Raw genomic sequence first — 17,829 nt, forward strand, 5'->3', positions numbered from 1 at the left:
TATTGCATTGAGTGTGATACACATATAAAAATCACACTCCCTCTGCCTTATAAGCAGGCACACTGCGTCTCAGCGCTCCCCCAGGCACTCTGCTGGAAGATAAGGTTAGAAGGGGAAAAGGACAGCAGTTTACTGTTGTAAGCACATTTCAGCACCCAGAGGCCTGGGGGGTAGTATTACAAGGACACACTGCGCACCAGGACTGCTCCTGTCTCTCACAGTAATAAACAGGCTTGTAAAGTTTACACCACAAACCATTAAATTGGACACTTGAGTTTTTTGGCTAGTATGTCTATGTTTACTTTTGCATTTCTTAAAAATACTCAGCTGGAAACTGAGAAGTGTGGTCCAATAAGAATGCCTGATCATTTGTGTGGCTTTGTAGTAATGTGTCTGTTTGATTGAGTGGAAAACATGTGTGGCAGAATTCATCACTGCTACAAACAGCATCCTTAAATTTCTCTCAACTGCCAACAGGGGGAGTTAACTTCCTCAACATTCCCTGGTGTTACATGAGAAATTATCACAGTTAATGTGACTGTACATTTTTTAAAGTAGATTGAATTTAATTTAAAAACACAACTGTCACTTTTGTCTAGCAGACTGCTGAAGCCTCATTATAGCCATCTGAACTTTGTTTTTTAGGTTTTCCTAAGAAACGTAAGTTTCATTTGTCCATGTGCATGGATCAATCTACATGTTGCAGCAGTTGTAATGAAAACTATACAATAAAACAAGGTCAGACAACACTAAATTTAAAAACATTTTACTTTTTAATTGGATATTGGAAACTTTTTAATGGGACCACTATCAGGGTGGAATTAGGATCAGAAATGTAAACAGTGTATACCACACCTGAGCAAACCCTCATGAGTCCTAATGTGTTGTGTATTATGATAATGATTATTCAAAAATATATCCTTGGACATGAGATGCAAGGACAAGCAATATTAGATATAGCAGTGTACAAAAAAGACTTGTCCTCAGCATTTGATCCAAAGGAATTGCTTCAGTGCATTGGGAAGGGGTTGAAATTAAACATGAAACATTCTGATTTAGTAACGTGATGATTATTAATATGGATGTGTACATACATTTTATCACATAACTGAGTGTCTTAAATGGAATTACATTATCATATAATTTCATATAATTCAATTTCATATATAATGCTCTGTCCTCTGTAGTTGACAACATAAATCTGCATCAGAACAGAAACAAACGGTCAGGGAACCTAATTTAAACAAAAAACGTGAGTACCTTGAACAGTGTTTGCTTTTTTGTGCCAAGTTTTTCATGTTGCGTTGTGAATGGTGAAGAGAGCACACTGGCATCTGGACAGGTGGACACATGCGGTTGAAAGCTCTGGAAAAAGCTAAGACTTTGAAATGAGTTAAGATGCTAATAGAAATGTAATTTCTATTAGCATAAGGAAGGTAAAATCAGATCTGAATGTACTGAATACACAGCCACATACATGTTGTTGCATCAAATGAATAAAATCAGAATGTCTTTGTTGCATTTTTCTCATCAGATGTCCTACATACATCCTAGTGAAATCTAATAGGTAGAGTAAACATACATAGGCCCTGTGCTACACAAATACACACAGGTCTAGTGAACAGATTGTCATAGTCACACATGTAGAATATAGCAAATAAAGACATTTGAAGTATAAAGTAATTGAGAAACGATGTAGAACAAGAGAGTATTTAAAAGAAATGTTTACTAGTTAAAAATCAACCATCATAACCCCCCACCTTGAACCTGAGCAGAGTTCAATCAGCCAGAAACTGAAAACACCTGTGGAAGTGTGCGAGGGCCATTAGCGCATGTCCATATCAACCACCACACCATGAACTGAAATTGGTTGATCCTGTGATGTTGATTTGACATTGGTTGATCCTGTTTTCCTGCTGAAGACATGGCCAGCATAGCTGTACTGACAACCAGGTTTCACTCATATGACACAATGTACAGTCAGGACTTGCGCGAACAAAGCTTTGCAGACTGGCCATTTAGAGAGGAATGTAATTGCACACCTGAAAAGGTAAGGCTCCTGTGCTCCAGCTTCTATTATATTTATGATGAATAGTTTTTTTTTTTTGTTTTTTTAAGTGCAGTGGCATAATGTATTTGAGGGGAATTTGTCTGCAAGAGGGGGCACTTCATTTACACACACACTACATTTCGGTAAGACAGAGCCTGCAGGAGGTCAGACTGGGCATGTGTGGGATGTTTCCTCTAACTTTACTAAGGATGTGTTAGACAGTCTAATTTACATTAACATACACAGTACATGACTATGTACTGATGAGGTTAGCCATTGGTATACCCCAACCTTGTTTATACAGCAATTATATACCCCAGCCTTTTATCCAAGGCTGTGACAGCTTGTGATTTACAGTTAAGCAGGTGCCAGGTTCAGTTTCATTACATCAGGTTGCCAGCACGCAGACCCTTTTGCCCAACCTAGTCTTGTCATGATCGATGGGCTAGTGACACCACCCATGATGAGCAACACTATATGCCATGTTACCATCTCTTAACCCCCAAAAAGGGGAGCATCCTCTGGTTTCAATCTCACTTACACTAATCCTCCTGCGGCTGTGGAACAAAAAAATGCTACTGACATGGGCATCTGTTTTGTTTGTCTTTGCAGATGGCTAAGGCTGGGTTTGTCCACTGCCCCAGTGAGAATGAGCCTGATGTTGTCTGCTGTTTTTTCTGTCTGATCGAGCTTGAGGGATGGGAGCCAGATGACGATCCCTGGTAAAAGCATGCCCGGCCTTGACCTAACCTGTTACCACTTAAGCTTTGAGTCACTGAAGATTATTATGCCAGTAGTGTAAGGGGTTACACTAGGTTCAGATTTGAAATTTTTCCATCTGTATTACTCCAAACTGATTGTTACCCAGAGCTATTACAGAGCAGATTTAATATACATTACATCACCATAGGTAATGAAAGGGAAATATGACTGCCACATGAAGTTAAACCTACTAAAAAACAAAGTGCAGCTGTTTCTTAATTGATGGTGCCATGTCTTCTATAACATTTTCTCTGCCCAGGTATGAACACGTGAAACGCTCCCCTAACTGTGAATTCTTGAACATGAAGAAAGACTTCACCGAGCTAACTGTGGCTGAATTCTTTCACATGGAGAAGGAGAGGCTAAAGGTCTACCTTGTGAGTGTCCTTACTATCTGTGTGCATTAATGTATTGCCAAAATACTTGTGCTTGATTGGTTCCGCATTCTGCTTTTATTTTCTAGAGAAAGGTTTGTCACAAGAAGATGGCATATTTGCGGGATGAGATAGACCATACGCTTGAGAGTCTTAAATCTCACTGGACTCAATACGAGTAAAATCAAAATGTCCTGTCTATGTTGTTGTTGTTTTTTGTTGTTTGTTATTGCTAGCAAGAGCCTGTAGTCTTGACTCAATAGTTCGATGTAATGGTAATTTAAAATATCAATAAAGTTTGAGGATTATTGCATTTTGTTTGTAGTATTGTCCTTAACCACAAGATGGTGCTTTTGCACTAAAGCTACAGTTTCCCCCATGTCAGACACACTTTCTGGAGTTTCCAGTCTCTCACTCAAAACCTTCAAAGACTTTCTGAAATGAAAGTGCACATTGAGTAGGATTACAATGTGGGCTATGGTGTTTTTTTTTTTTTTTGTTTTTTTTTTTGTCCCCCCCCGAACCAAATACATACCATTTTCTTGAACGTGCCACCACCTCTACCACCCCTCTTCAAAACTTGACCCTGGACAGATGGCCTGTAGCCCCTCCCTTTCAATACCAACTGTTGCCCCAGTAACATCTGTTACATATAGGGGGACACCAGGACACTTGCATAACCCTGTGAGGAGGACTGAGATTTAGGACACACTGAAGGATGCTGCAGCTCACAATGGAATTGGTGGAAAAGGTGCTCATGCAGTGAACACTCCAAGAAAGCTCTGTCACACTGTAACGCTTCACTGATCTTATTTAGCGTTTCAAGAAAAAAGGTTTAACTCTAATATTTGCCAAAGTTGGTGTGTCTTTAATGTAGCAGAAAGAGGATGTTGGGGTCAGTTTGTGTATCTCTCCCCGTGTGTGTGATGGGACGGCTGGCTGGCTGGCTGGAGTGCAAGATTAAAAAATGCTATCCCTTATCCAACCGTCCACTGTTCTGGATTAAGGTCTAATGTAACACTCTGGTCACTGAGCCTAGATCAGCTGCTTAATTCTCCTTTATCCGCTCGCTGTAAAGTAATTTGAACAGAATTTTTTTTTTTAAGTCAAGTGTTTCCAATGAAACTGTTCAAGGTGGGGGGGTGATGCTCTTAACTCTTCTGTTTGCTGTCAAAGTATTAATTCTAAATGCATGTAGCTGTCCTGTGATGTTGAATTGACACTTGGTTAAGTAAGGGGTGGTATTCGCATAAGTACACAGCTTCTGAGGAGCATGTTTACAGTAATTGCTAATGTTACTCTAATCAGGGCTTATATCCACATTCCATGTCAATCCACTTACGTGTGCTCCAGAAAAATGAACAAAGAATGGGATGGTGAGACTTCTGTTCCTGAGTGGCACAGATGTGATAGATGGGCTTATATGTGGGAATGGTGCAAAACTGTTTTGATTGGCTCATAACTGTCTCCATTATATAGCAGTTGTAAGCATAAACCTATTAAAATGTATTTCAAAATTAGTCATTAAGTTAATAGGAATCTGCGTTGCAGTACTGCACATAGATTTAGTTCTTTTGTGATCTAAGATACTGTGACAAAGGGTGCACCAATGGCCTCTACTGCAAGTTTTCTAATGAGGTTCAACTAAACAAACTGTAAACAGTGAGTGTAACAGATGGATAAATGGACAGATGTTACTAACAGAAAGTTTACAACCTGTGCTTCCAATTAGGCCCCATCTGCTGCTCCTGCGTCCGGTACCTCCCTCAACCCTCCTCCAATGCTTCTCCTCTCCCCTCAGCATCTATCACTGAACCCTCTCCCCTGATGCTCCACACACTGAGTTGCCCTGAATGACATCAGCATTTACCCCCTCGCCTGACCTGGTTTAACCCCTAATAAACAAAGGCTTAATGAACGACGTATATATCTCATCTAAAAAGTAAGGATTTTGCTTTCTTTCTCACTGTAATTCTGTTTAAAATTTACTGGCTTGTTCCAATCTGAATAGTATGAACATATATAAAAGCAGGATACATGATTATTTAAGGCTGGCGTGTACACAGGCTATAGCTGACGGCGACGCTTATGCTGCACAGTGATCCTGAACCAAAGCCATGCGAATGTGTCTACATCATCATCATCATCATCATTCTCTTGCAGTATAATTAGGAAGAATCTAAAATCCCCTTTCAGCTTTTCCTCTCCCTCCTCCACCTCCTAATGTTCTCCCACATTTCTGGCAATATGACATGCTGCCTGCTTTCTCTCTCAGACACCACAGCCCTCCTACCTTGGCTGTTTTTTTTTTGTTTTTTTGTGCCCTTTTCGAAAGGGACCTCCATCTGTCCCTACACTCAACCTATTGTGGTGTCCCAAAGCCCAGCAACTTCCACAATGCAATGGGCGTGCAGAGGAGGGGTGCAGGGGGGGGAGGCAGGGTAAACACCACAGCATCCAGATCCCATTAGAAGCTCTTTAACTCCTACACTCTAATACTCTCAGAGAACTCTGGGAGGAGAAGGCCCACCCCTTATCCTCATGCACACAATGTCACCTATACACCCACTACCATAGGTAATGAGTCTGAGAGCTGCCCTCTTTACTCCCTTCCCATGTACATCTTTTTTTTTTTCTTTTTCTCTTGCATTAAAAGAGCAAGTTAAAGTATTGAATTGCTTCCACCATGTTGACCATGACCAAACCAACCCAGTCACAGTCATTTAATTCTCCCCTCGTCTAAGCACTACATCTTCTCGTAACGCCAGCCTTGCCACCTTTTATTGTTTTCTTCTGTGTTTTCCCACATCTCTTTCTCCATCCATCTCTTCTGTCTTTCTTCTACCAGCTGCTCCTCTAAGTCTGGGGCGTCTCTGTTTCTGGGCGCTCCACCTCTCAACCTGGGCACTCATATCCCTATATGCTCCCCACAGAGGCGCGCGCGTGTGTGTGCGTGCGCATACGTACTGTGGCCCAAGAGGAGGGGGATCACTGTGTTCGCCCCAGCTTTAAGGCAGAGGGATTACTGGCAAACAGACACTGATTAAAGCCTTCCAGCCTCCTATGGCCCCATTAATACAATCTTAATCACAATGCTTTATCCCTCTATCTAGCTCCTATGGATCAGGACCTTTTCATTTTAGTGTGAGTCACTCTTGTTTGGCCAGTGGATTAAGTGTGCTGCACACAGAAACTAGAAAATATTCACAAGAGAGCGAGAGGGGAAGAGAGCTAGTCCACTCTTGTTGACTCAGATTTTATTTTTATCGTTTTTTGTCACTGATGCCAGCCTCCTTTGCCAAAATGAATTAACTTTAAGTATGGCAGCATAAAAGATGCCATCATGTTGTCATCTACAGCATAATGTACATAAAAATAAAAACCCACACAGACCACAAATGTTTAGGACCAGAGTTGGAGATTAGCACCATTAATAATTCTCTGTGTGCTGATATCTGACAATGACCTCACTCTCCCCGGGGATTGAGCTACAGGTCGCGCTCTGCAGCCTGCCATGTCGGCCAAGATGGCATTACAGAGCATGTGATCCCTTCCCATCAAAAGACCCTCATGCCCTTGTCATAAAAGTTACTTGATAAACTCAATCTGTGTTTGCTACCTGTACTACACTATAAAGTCAGGGTTTTGTGCAGTACTGTTCAAGTTTTTTACAGATTTTTTTTTTTTTTTTTATCATTTTAACGGGATAAATGTTCTTGCACCAATGAACTACAAGTTGAATACAAAATACTAAACCTAAAAGACTTACAAGTTAGTAGCATGCCTATTTTTCCTATATCTTACTGAATTCTTCCATGTGACTAAATTACCTCTCCACCATGCCCCAATCTCCCGAGACTGTCCTGCATCTCTGTGTTTTGTAATCTTATATCCAAAGTAATATACATGGATTATTTCTATATCCACCCACTCATGGATTTTGACTCAGGAGGATAAGCCGCATACTCTGCCCCCCACCCTCAACACACACACACACCATTTTTGCCATAACAAAACAGCAAAGACACAAAGAGGTTGTGCGCCAGCTAACTCTGCCAGTACTTTCTCACAGGCCAAATGCCTGTCTGTGTGCAAAGCTATGTGTCATTCCTATGCCAAGGTTGACACACAGGGGCAGAGAGGACAAACTTGTGAATGAGGATCAACAACCTCAGTCACCTCTTCTGCCCTCTTGTTCTCTTTCTTTCCTTTTCCCTTCACCATCCCTCTCTCTCTCTCTCTCTCTCTCTCTCTCTCTCTCTCTCTCTCTCTCTCCTCACCCCCCCCCCCCCCCCCCCAAATTGTCCCAGCTGTCCGTCAGCCCCCCCGCAGTTCCCCCAGCTGTCTGCCCTCCCCAAACGAGAAGCCTCACAACAATACAGGTCACAGGTCAAGAGAAAGAACAGGCTGCGTTCACAATGGACCAGTGGCGCCCAGTAAAACAATCGTTCCCTTTTTCTCCTCCACCCTTTCTCCACTGTTGCCAGGACTGGAAAAGACAAACCTGGAGAGCTGAAGAGGGGGGAAGTCCTCTAGGACAATTGTCCCCTCCTTACAATTACCTAAAGGACCACAATGATAAACACACTTGAACACACCAGCTCTTGCTCTCACCTCTCCGTCTTTACACTCTGCCAACCCATTCTTTGTGTATTTCAAGAGCCATCATGTCCTTCAACACGATCATTAAAGTCAAAACTGAGACTTTTGTCATTGGTTGATGATACAAACGTTTAGGAACATTGCCAGTTTGAGCTGATCTAGAAATAGGTATATCAGCAAAGAGGGAGTAAAAATATTTTACTCCCTCTATGTTGACATTTCAACTTAAATACTTCTGTGTTGAGGTAACTTGTATTTAAAAAAGTATCAAATGAGTCCATTTACAACATCCGTATAACATCCGTATTCATAAGCTGTGTATGCAGAAATCTGGTTTTGGCATAAGGTAGATGGGGAAAGTGGGACATGTGGATGAGAGAGCGAACGGCAGAGACTCAGAAAAGCCTCTGCGACACATTCACCTGTTCCTCAGAGCTGTTTTCCCATGGCCCACAACAGCCTCCTGCCTGACCTGATAGACACCCCAGAGGGTGTGAGAGCATTTGAATGACATCACACACACACACACTCTCATCCTGCAACAGATCTCTATTGCATGGCAAAGTACTCCTTCATTTCAGCAAGTTGGTCTTGGTGCAATTTCAATGGTTTTGATATGAGTGTGACGGTGTTATTGTGAAATGAAACTAAGCCACTTAACATTCATTTTGTTTAGTCTGAGACTGCATTTACAGTTTCTTATTGTTGTTTGTGTAATTGAGGTTTTCATATAAAAATGTGCTTTCATATCAAGTACTGAGATGTTCTTACACTACTTGTGAGAAACATGACCGTAATCACTGCCATATTATGTGAATACACCTGAAACTAAATGTGAACTGAATGTGTGCAAAGGGAACATTCAAATGGTGAGTGTGATATGTGAGCTGGCATTGATTCCCCGTTAAAATATTAATAATTACATTAATTGGAACTTACTTTACGTAATGTGGATTTTGTTAACTTTATTTTAATAGATACCTCACTACATTATTAATATTTAACTGGTATCCACATTCATTAATGTGACTGCATTTAGGTACTCTCAGCTATACTAGGAGATTTGAACTTTCTGTTTAACTGAAATTCAAGTTCCGCATGACAGCATAACAGAAGAAAACACATGGCAAATATTGTTACTATAGAAATAGCATATAATATAAGAATATTTATTCAATTAAGTGCGAAACAGCAAAATATTTACAGCAGTACAGTATGGCAAACATTGTGACACCAAATGAAAAAGTACCTGAAAGACCTCAAATAAATAATTTAAATACAGGACAGCTGCCAGTGACTGACAACAAACCAAGAAGACAGTGAAACAGAAATTGTGCTGAGAAAAATATAAAGACATTATCAAAATAAATATTAAATACAGACATAAATAAATGCATTGCTTTTACGGTGAAAGGGCATTTGTTGTAGGCCTCAGTGCACAATTTAGTGGATGACTTTTTGATCAGTTTCTTTTGCTATGCAGATCTTTTGACAAAGTTGTCATGATTTTGTTCAAACCTGCATTTGCACCGAAACAACTGTGTAATGGTTTAGCATGGATATCTGATTTGGTAAAATAATCTATATTCACATTCATATTCACTCTGTAACAACTGAGGGGTTAACTTCTTCAGAAACAATCAGAATCCAAATACTAACATATAATCATAACAAAAAAGAATAAATAAAATATTAAAAGTTATGGGTGCGTGTTTGTATCAGGTAGATTGAGTTGAGGTGATGACTCTCTCTCTCTCTCTCTCTCTGAGAATTCAGTGCTATCCCAGAGTACTAGACAACATAAATGCAAAACATTTTCTCTATACAGTCAGTACCGCAGCCATCCTTTTTGTAGCAGTTTATTTAAGAGCGGGGCTTCTCCCCCAGACAGTTTCATAGCATTGTCACATTTCAGATGGTGCCCATCTGAGAGGTGATCAGGTGAGAGGGAGTGAAGGAGTCAAAGGCCACGTCCAGGGGCAGCTCATAGCGTGAAGCCTGAAAAAGTGGATGGCCCTGAGGCCCCCCTGGTAGGCCACCAGTTGTGGAAGTGGGATAGTGGTGGGACGAGAGATAGTGGGCATGGTGGCCAGGGTGAGGTGCGTAGTTCCTCTCTGACTCATGGGGAGAAGGCTCTTGCTTCAGGGCAAAGTTGCCACTGATGCTCAGGGGGGGAGTGAGGGGCCCATCGTATGGTGGCGTGCCACTGCTGCACTCATTAGGGGAGGGGTTGTCATAAACAGGCCCCTTAAATCCCTTCATATGGAGGAGGTGGGAAGCCTCCAGGGAGCCGTAGGGGGGGCTGGGAAGGCCTGGAGATGGATAGCTGAGGGAATGGCCAGCCTGACCCCCCATACTACCCATCCCAGGGCCTCCACACTTGTCCTCCAGCTTGTTGAGCATCATTGGACTCGGTCCAAGCTGCAAGCAGCCGGCCACAAGGTTACTGGTGGGCTGAGACAGACCTTTACACAGCATCTCCATAAATCCATGGCTCTCTGGAGACTGGCCACTCTCAAGCACCTCCGACAGAGCCCAGATGTAGTTGCGGGCCAGCCGTAGAGTCTCAATCTTTGACAGCTTCTGTGTCTTGGAGTAGCAGGGCATCACTCTGCGCAGATTCTCCAGGGCATCGTTCAGCCCATGCATACGTGAACGTTCCCTGGCGTTGGCCTTGACTCGCCGGACACGAAACCTCTCCTGTCTCGCTTTGGTCATCTTCTTCTTCTTAGGGCCTCTCCTTTTGGGAGCTTTTTCTCCATTTGGCCCAATCTCTTCCTCATCATCATCTTCCTCCTCTTCTTCCTCAATATCCTCACTTCCCTGTTCTGTGAAGGAGCGGATTCGGCCCCCAGTCAGCCCATGGTGCCCCCTCATCTCTGGGCTTTGCTCTCCATCCTGAGAGCTGCCGTCCTCCTCATCCAGCCAGCCAAGGGAGCTCACCAGCTCATTCACATCCCCACTCTTTCCAAATGGTTTGGCCATCATTTTGATCTGAAGAAACACAGTGCAAAATAATTGGTCAATCAACAGATACAATCTCAAAAGTATATATATGAAAATGTTGATTCATAATCGCTAAAATGTATATTTAATGATCAAATGGATTGTGATTGATCAGGGACAGAAACTAGAAGCCCTGCCTGTCTAATAACTGACAACTCATGTTCCATGAAATGCAGAATGAGTGCTCTCATTTCAGCACTGCAGTGTGGACAGCTCACTTGTTTTACTCAAGAGCTGGTGGCTCCTCTAACAACATACCAAAGCTACTTGGAAAAGATCATGTAACTTTTTAAAATGTATTATTATTATTATGATATTTAGGAATAAATGGCTGTTTTTAGAATGAGGTAGCTAAATGGTCCCTTGCTGTTGTGCTGTAGTCGCTACAGAGACGCTGTCAATCTGGGACACGATGGGATTTAATCAGCATATAAAGCTCAAAGATTAAATAGGCAACATACAACTCAACACACATGTGGACAAGCCGCCCACATAGGCTACTGTTAATAACGTTATAGAGAACTGGACTTGGACCGGGTTTTTTAATGAATGTTTAATAGCTTGTAGAATAATAGCAAATAGCTCAAACGTTAAAACACTGCATTGTTAATTGTTTTAAGTGAAACGCAAACCTCGGACAGATAATTTGCTATTGTTTTGATAAAAAGTGTCCCAATTAATTATTGTGCACTAATGCGTAAAAGTGGGACAGATTACTGTAATTTATGGATTCAGAACTTCAGGCACGCAATTTTGTTTGGCCTATATGCTACTTAACATTATTACAAGAGCACTGCAAATATAAGTCTTTTTTTCTATTCTATGAAATCCATGTACATTTTATAAATGCGCTTTAGTGGATTTTTTTCTGTCCCTTGGAAAGCTACACAGGTGCGCGTATAAGTGCATGAGGTGCTGAATTTAGTAGCCCAAATTTGGTTCACTAATAACATCTATTTTGGATATGTCTTTATAATTAATAATAAGCAAATTTGTAAACTCACCTGTTTGAATGCACCGCTAGATTTGCGCAAAATAACAGAAAAGCCTGGCTAATTTAAAAAAAATAAAACTTCAGTAACAAAGTGATTAATCCACAGTCGCTGAGTTTCACTCTTCGTGCATCTAGTGTCCCAAACTCTTCTGCTCCGTCAGATAGCCATGAGAGCGCGTGGAACTTTAATCTCCAAATGGCACGACCGGGCTGATTTTTTTGCCTTTAGCTGTGTAAGCCCCTCCCTCGGGCGCCCCACCCACCATCAATTCATCCAAACGCGCGTGGCGGGCTCGTGGCCCGAAGTTTCACCCTGGTAAATGAGTGAGAGAGAGATGCGCCTGGGTGCACGCGTAGACAATCTGGAAGTCCTAAAACACTGAGAGACTGATGAAGACTGAAAATGCGCGCACATTGCAAACACTTAGATCGGCATCATAAATGATAGTACACCTGGTATTTAATGAGCATATCTGATGTTACATTGGAGCCTACAGCACAGACGCACATATCTAGCCACATCCATGGGACCACACCCACTACTAATTTGCCAGAATCTTTAGGTTTTCTTCATCCTCTCCTCACCCTGCAGTGTTTAACAGATTTGCAGAAGGGCATCTTGTGACATGGTAAGGAATTTTAACTGTCACTGCACAAGATTTTTGTCACATTTTTAATAGCTAACAGCAGGCCAGTATGAGGGACAATATTTCTGTCCTCTTCACATCACATGTCATAGAGTATGATGGGTCACAGATTTCGGTGCAACGACTGCTCCAATTTGGGATGATGTTGCGAAATGAAGTCTTGCATTAAAGACTAAACGCGACATTATAGGCTACATCTCAACACTTCCAAATGTGTGACTAATAAAAAAAAACAACTGTTCTGTTTTAATGTCATGTGTTAACTATCTTAATCGATTGTCTATCTCTTCATTAGCCGGTTGGATTAGGAATTTTCCACTTAATTAAACACAATGTGGGTCTGGTCTTCGCTGAGTAAAGAGACGCTCTTCCATGTATGCACATTTAAGTGATTTTGACAGCTTAGTGTGCAGAGAGCAGGTGTGTGCGTTGTTCACCCAGTCATTCAATTGTTTTCTTCCATTTTTAGCGTCATATTATGCCCCCAAGTGCTCATAGTTATTGAATCGATTGGCGCAATGATGAACACGCAGGTACTTCATGTACGATTAAAGGCAAGGCAATGGGGAATTGTGCTATAATGCCATATTTATAAAGCTACTTGCATATCAATGATAGATTAACTGTCAAGACGTGATTAGCCTATATGTCGATTTTCTGTTTTTTCTTTTTTTTTGTTTTATGATTAAAATGCGGCAACTTTAGGCTAACATTGACAATAACTTGAAAACTTGAATTTCCAGCGCAATGCGTGACGATCTACAATGACAATATTTCTTTATTGTTTACACACTAATCGTGTGCCAATATTGAGCATTTTCTCCAGTTCTGACTACAAATGCCACGGCTTAATAAACGCCCGCCAGTCCTCGTGCGTGGCGAGCCGCAGCGCAGTGGGGGTCTATTGTGTCTCTGTCCATTGAAAGCCGGGGTCTCGCGAGTCGCACGTGCCCCCGCATTGATCGCATTGTGCGCGCGATTGCTCACAGCTGTGCTCGAGACTGAGAGAGACTGAACTTTGCCAACTGCACTGGGTTGGTGTGTGAGTGTGCGATGCATTTCCGTGTCTTGGAAATAGGATATGGTCACGTGGCTAATCGGCAACATCGCGTAAAAACAGGCACTTGTCCAACGATTTATTGAACAGACCCCAACAGATGGCTGGATATAGGAAGCGTTGGGGGTGGGGGCATCTGTTGCTTGGATGCTCACGCGTCACCGCTTGCCCAAGAGGATGTCTCGTGCTGAAACAGCATTTATCCACCCCGCTAACGGCCCTAATCACTCCTGGTCAGCGCACTGGCCATAAAGGCATTTGGGCAGAGAGGCAGAGGAGCCCCCTCTTGTGTGTGTGTGTGTGTGTGAGTGAGTAAATCATACATTGCAAGTGTACAGCAACAATTCTAGACTAATGTGATGTGCTCCAAGCTCCCCAGGTACATGCACCCCTACCCCCCCAAACACACATACACTACCCTTCTGTCCCATGTGTGTGAGCATGGCCTCCACCACACCTGCAGCCTGCATGGGGAATTGGAGCCTTGCAGTCTCCCACAATCCCCATCGGTTTCCCAAGTGACTCACTGACTGACTAACGAAGAGGGAATTGTGCCCTGCTCTCATTTTAGCAGTAACATAGATAGCCAGCCTTCTGGAAGAGGTCATGGTGGACACATTTGATCTGAACCAACTTTTATAAGTTTGTATGATTTTAACCTGGGTACTATTAAATATGTATCCTACAAATTTACTTTTTAAGTTAAGCAGTCCATTACTGACTTAACCTGTTCCTAAGATATTTAAAGTGTACAGCTTATTGTACAAGTATTTGTGGCTAAGAGGCATTTTCACTCTAGGCATAAGCCTAAACAAGTTTTGTTGAAATATTTGACCAAAAGAGTACCAGTCTCACATCAGTTATCTAAGTGCTGTTGTTGCTATTTATGGAGGTAACCCCCTTCCCTACAAAAAACAGTGCCACAAGTGAGTTGTCTCTCGCTCTTGTCCCCTGGGACTCAGAGTGGAATGGGAGGGATTCGTGCACTGTGCTGACAGATGGGTCCTTGTTTCTGTCTTTTTCTTCATCTCTATCTCCCTCTCCCTCTTTCGCTAAAACACAGACACACTCACGCACACCAAGACTGCACGAATACAATAGGAATTAAAGCTCTACACACATGCTCCCTGCACCGCTCCTGAAAGCTGAGCCCCTTGTAGTGATCATAAAAGATGGAGGGAGCGTGGATTTGCGACAGGGGATGGCGTGGTAAGGGGGTGGGGGTGATGTGGCACAGGATGGTGAGGCTAGAGAGATTAAATTATGTTGTTGTCAAACAAATTAAAGTTTGGTAATATCAGCCTTTTGTATATCTGTATCTTAAAGTTTTATCTGTAGCACTTTTGAAAGTTCAAAAAAGCTTCTCGAGCAAGTCTATCCTGTGCATGTACACTTTATCTGACTGTTTTCAAGTTATTTGCATTTTATTGCTTTGCTTTCGAGTGTGTGTGTGTGTGTGTGTGTGTGTGTGTGTGTGTGTTAAGAAATCCCAGGGCTCGGTTCTCTCCATTTGCTGCTTACTGAGGCTGAATATGGTTACATAGCAGACTTTCCTGAGGGAGAGACTGACAGGGCTACTGACTCTGCCGCATGCAGGGGAACATCAGTAGTCTAACACACACCCACACAGTCATGAATCATGGACTTTTAACCTCAGTTAAATGTCTTGATGATATGTGATTCTTCCACCATTTGTTAATTTTTTCATTGTAAAACATATTTAAAGAAGTCTAAATGTTAAATCATTCCAAAGTTGAATCACACACCAAAATCAGTGTTTATCTCTAAATCAACTATTTTTATCATTACTGCATAAATTGAAGTTTGCAATTGCAAGTTTTCACTGTGCCACCTGCAGCCAAAACACATTATATTTTTGCGCATGAACACACAAGACACATGATAGCTGTGGACTCAAAAAAGACGTGTATGAACAGACAAGTGGACAATTATTTTTATCTCACTGTGTGGGTTATCCCATGTTTGACTTCACACCAGCATATACATTTTTTTGGCAAATGGTTTTCCATGTCCATAAAACTATGATGTCAACAACTTGAGAGTCTTCTGGTTCGCAAAGTGAGTTTTGATAAGATCTAGCTGCATTTCATCCAGGCAATATGAGCAGATTGTTTGCAGCTTATTCCTCTTCCTTTAGGCTAATGGATTTGGAAGACATTCCAATCAGGCAGAAATGTAGCTACAGAATGGGAATCAGGCCTGAGGGCAATTCTCACTAAGTGGGGACAGAGCCATTAAACAAAGGTGCCTGTGGTTTCATATTCAGGATACTTTACAACCTCCGTCCCAGGACATCAGGAGTGTTTTTGGGTGTGCTGTTAGAGGGGGCAGAAGAGGGGGAGGAGGATCCATCTGCCATGCTGCCGGTCCTCTGGGAGACGGGCATATCCCAGGGGTGTTTTGGAGAGAGAGGGGCTGAAAGGATTACACCCAACCACTAATCAACAACGGTAATCTGTGGGCCTCCGTACAAAATCCCTTCGATCCAAACAACAATTTGGGACAGAAGATAGAACCTCAGTGTAAAGGGACATCTAACTGATGCTGAACAACCTGACAAATCCAAGGACAAATCCAGGTGATTTTTAATTGGGAGAATCAACAGTGGAGGTGTGATTGGCAAAGAGCCATGGTGTCTCTGTGATCAGGTGCAAGTGGCCCACAAGTGGCCCAGTCTGATTCCCAGTGTGACCATTATGCAAATACAGCAACTAGACCAGCTTACAACATAAATTAGTCTAACGGATAAAAGCACTTCTCCAATCAAATCAGATTGCAAGGTTTTTCTTAGATTTATGTGTTTATGAAATAACCAAATATCAGTCAATTTGTTTTAGCCAAGTTTCACAAACTAGTTTTTATTTGACCATTATTTACTTTTTCTTTTCTGTAGACAGAAATCAGACATTGGTTTGATTTCTCTTTAGTCGTGAAGATGCGCTTCTAACAGCTGATTTCATGTTGTCATAAGGTGAGCCCTGAAGAACAGTTTTGTCTGAGCCTTCCTTAGAAGGGCGGCTGTGGCTCAGGAGGTAGAGCGGGTTGGCCGTTAATCGGAAGGTCGGCGGTTCAATCCCCTGCTCCCTGGTTGCATGTCGAGGTGTCCTTGGGCAAGATACTGAACCCCGAATTGCACCGTCCCCGAATTGGGCAAGATACTGAACCCCGAATTGCAGGCGGCTGTTCCGCCAGTGTATGGATGTGTGTGAATGTTAGTTTCTGTTTGAGCACTTAGGCTGAGTGTATGAATGTGTGTGACTGGTGAATGCAGATGTAGTGTAAAAGTGCTTTGAGTGGTCAAAAATGACTAGAAAGGCGCTATACAAGTACGGACATTTAAGACTGCAGAGGCAGCAGGAACCAGTACAAGGTGCAGCTGCTGAGCTGTTGTCCCTGTATGTCTCTCCATCCATCTCCATCAAGAGTAGCAGGGAATCAAGTTGCCACTAGTTTCATCGTCCCTTGTCAGTCTGGTTTTGACGTCTGGGGCCTGGGTGGGGTCTGGATCTGGTAGTGGTGGGTTTAAAGCTCCACAGGACTATAGAAGAAGCAGCCTAATGATGGTGCCAGTCCTCCAGGGCATAGGGAACTGGAGCATCCTGGCCTGCATCTCCTCAACCTCCTGCAGTATGCCCATTGGCTAGGCAGCCTCTAAGCTCCCTATCCCCATAGTCTCATTGTTTAGTGGGCCCGGCACTGTCAATATTAAGCCTGGCTAATGTGATCTAGAGGCAGCTGGAGCAGCCCCGATTATTACCATGACACAGCCAACAGAGGGGTGTAATATCATTAAAAATAAATCAGGTGGTTTGGAGATTTGCTGTAGCAGGGGGGACTTTGAATGACATTAGGTGGGAGAACTGCCATAATTTCATTAGTCAGTTGGGGCACCTCCGAGGATCTGTTGAAACATTTCCTTTAAGTTAGAGTAATTGGATTTGCTTTCACAACACTGCACACAAAATGAAAGAAAGGTAAAATGATGATGGTAATTTTTCCAATTAAGTGTCTAATAATTGTGAAAATTAATTTCAGACATGTTAAGAACTATGCAGACACCTGGATATCATAATAGGATAATATTTCAATTTCCTAATTACGGAATATATTGTAGGTCATCTATTTGAAAGCAGATAGGATATTCCTGTTGTTATTATTAGCCTCTTGTGCTGGATTATTGTTGCAAATGAAGAGGAAAACGTGAGGCACTGCTAATCCTCTTAAACTGCTTGACACTGAGCTGTCTGCTCGGCAGACTCATCAGCAATCAGCTGGCAAATGAATAGGCTGCCGGCTCACAGAATTTAACATTTCAA

At 42.3% G+C, this 17,829-nt stretch overlaps 2 protein-coding genes across 2 annotated transcripts; one reads left to right on the forward strand and one right to left on the reverse strand.

Moving 5' to 3' along the window:
- The first annotated feature begins 1,864 nt into the window (after nucleotides 1-1,864).
- On the forward strand, nucleotides 1,865-3,499 carry birc5b (baculoviral IAP repeat containing 5b). Its single transcript, XM_038723547.1, has 4 exons — nucleotides 1,865-2,050; nucleotides 2,663-2,772; nucleotides 3,072-3,189; nucleotides 3,276-3,499. Exons 1-4 carry the CDS (start codon nucleotides 1,925-1,927, stop codon nucleotides 3,366-3,368), a joined length of 447 nt encoding a protein of 148 aa, XP_038579475.1. The 5' UTR covers nucleotides 1,865-1,924; the 3' UTR covers nucleotides 3,369-3,499.
- Nucleotides 3,500-8,932: 5,433 nt separating this feature from the next.
- On the reverse strand, nucleotides 8,933-11,916 carry neurod4 (neuronal differentiation 4). Its single transcript, XM_038723506.1, has 2 exons — nucleotides 11,799-11,916; nucleotides 8,933-10,782 (listed from the first exon to the last, which is right to left on the reverse strand). The coding sequence occupies exon 2, from the start codon at nucleotides 10,774-10,776 to the stop codon at nucleotides 9,700-9,702; it is 1,077 nt and encodes a 358-aa protein (XP_038579434.1). The 5' UTR covers nucleotides 10,777-10,782; nucleotides 11,799-11,916; the 3' UTR covers nucleotides 8,933-9,699.
- Nucleotides 11,917-17,829: the final 5,913 nt, after the last annotated feature.

The sequence above is a fragment of the Micropterus salmoides genome, unplaced genomic scaffold (assembly GCF_014851395.1).
Source record: "Micropterus salmoides isolate LMB-PRFRI ecotype aquatic unplaced genomic scaffold, ASM1485139v1 Ms_hic_scaffold_16, whole genome shotgun sequence".
Classification (NCBI taxonomy): Eukaryota; Metazoa; Chordata; class Actinopteri; order Centrarchiformes; family Centrarchidae; genus Micropterus; species Micropterus salmoides.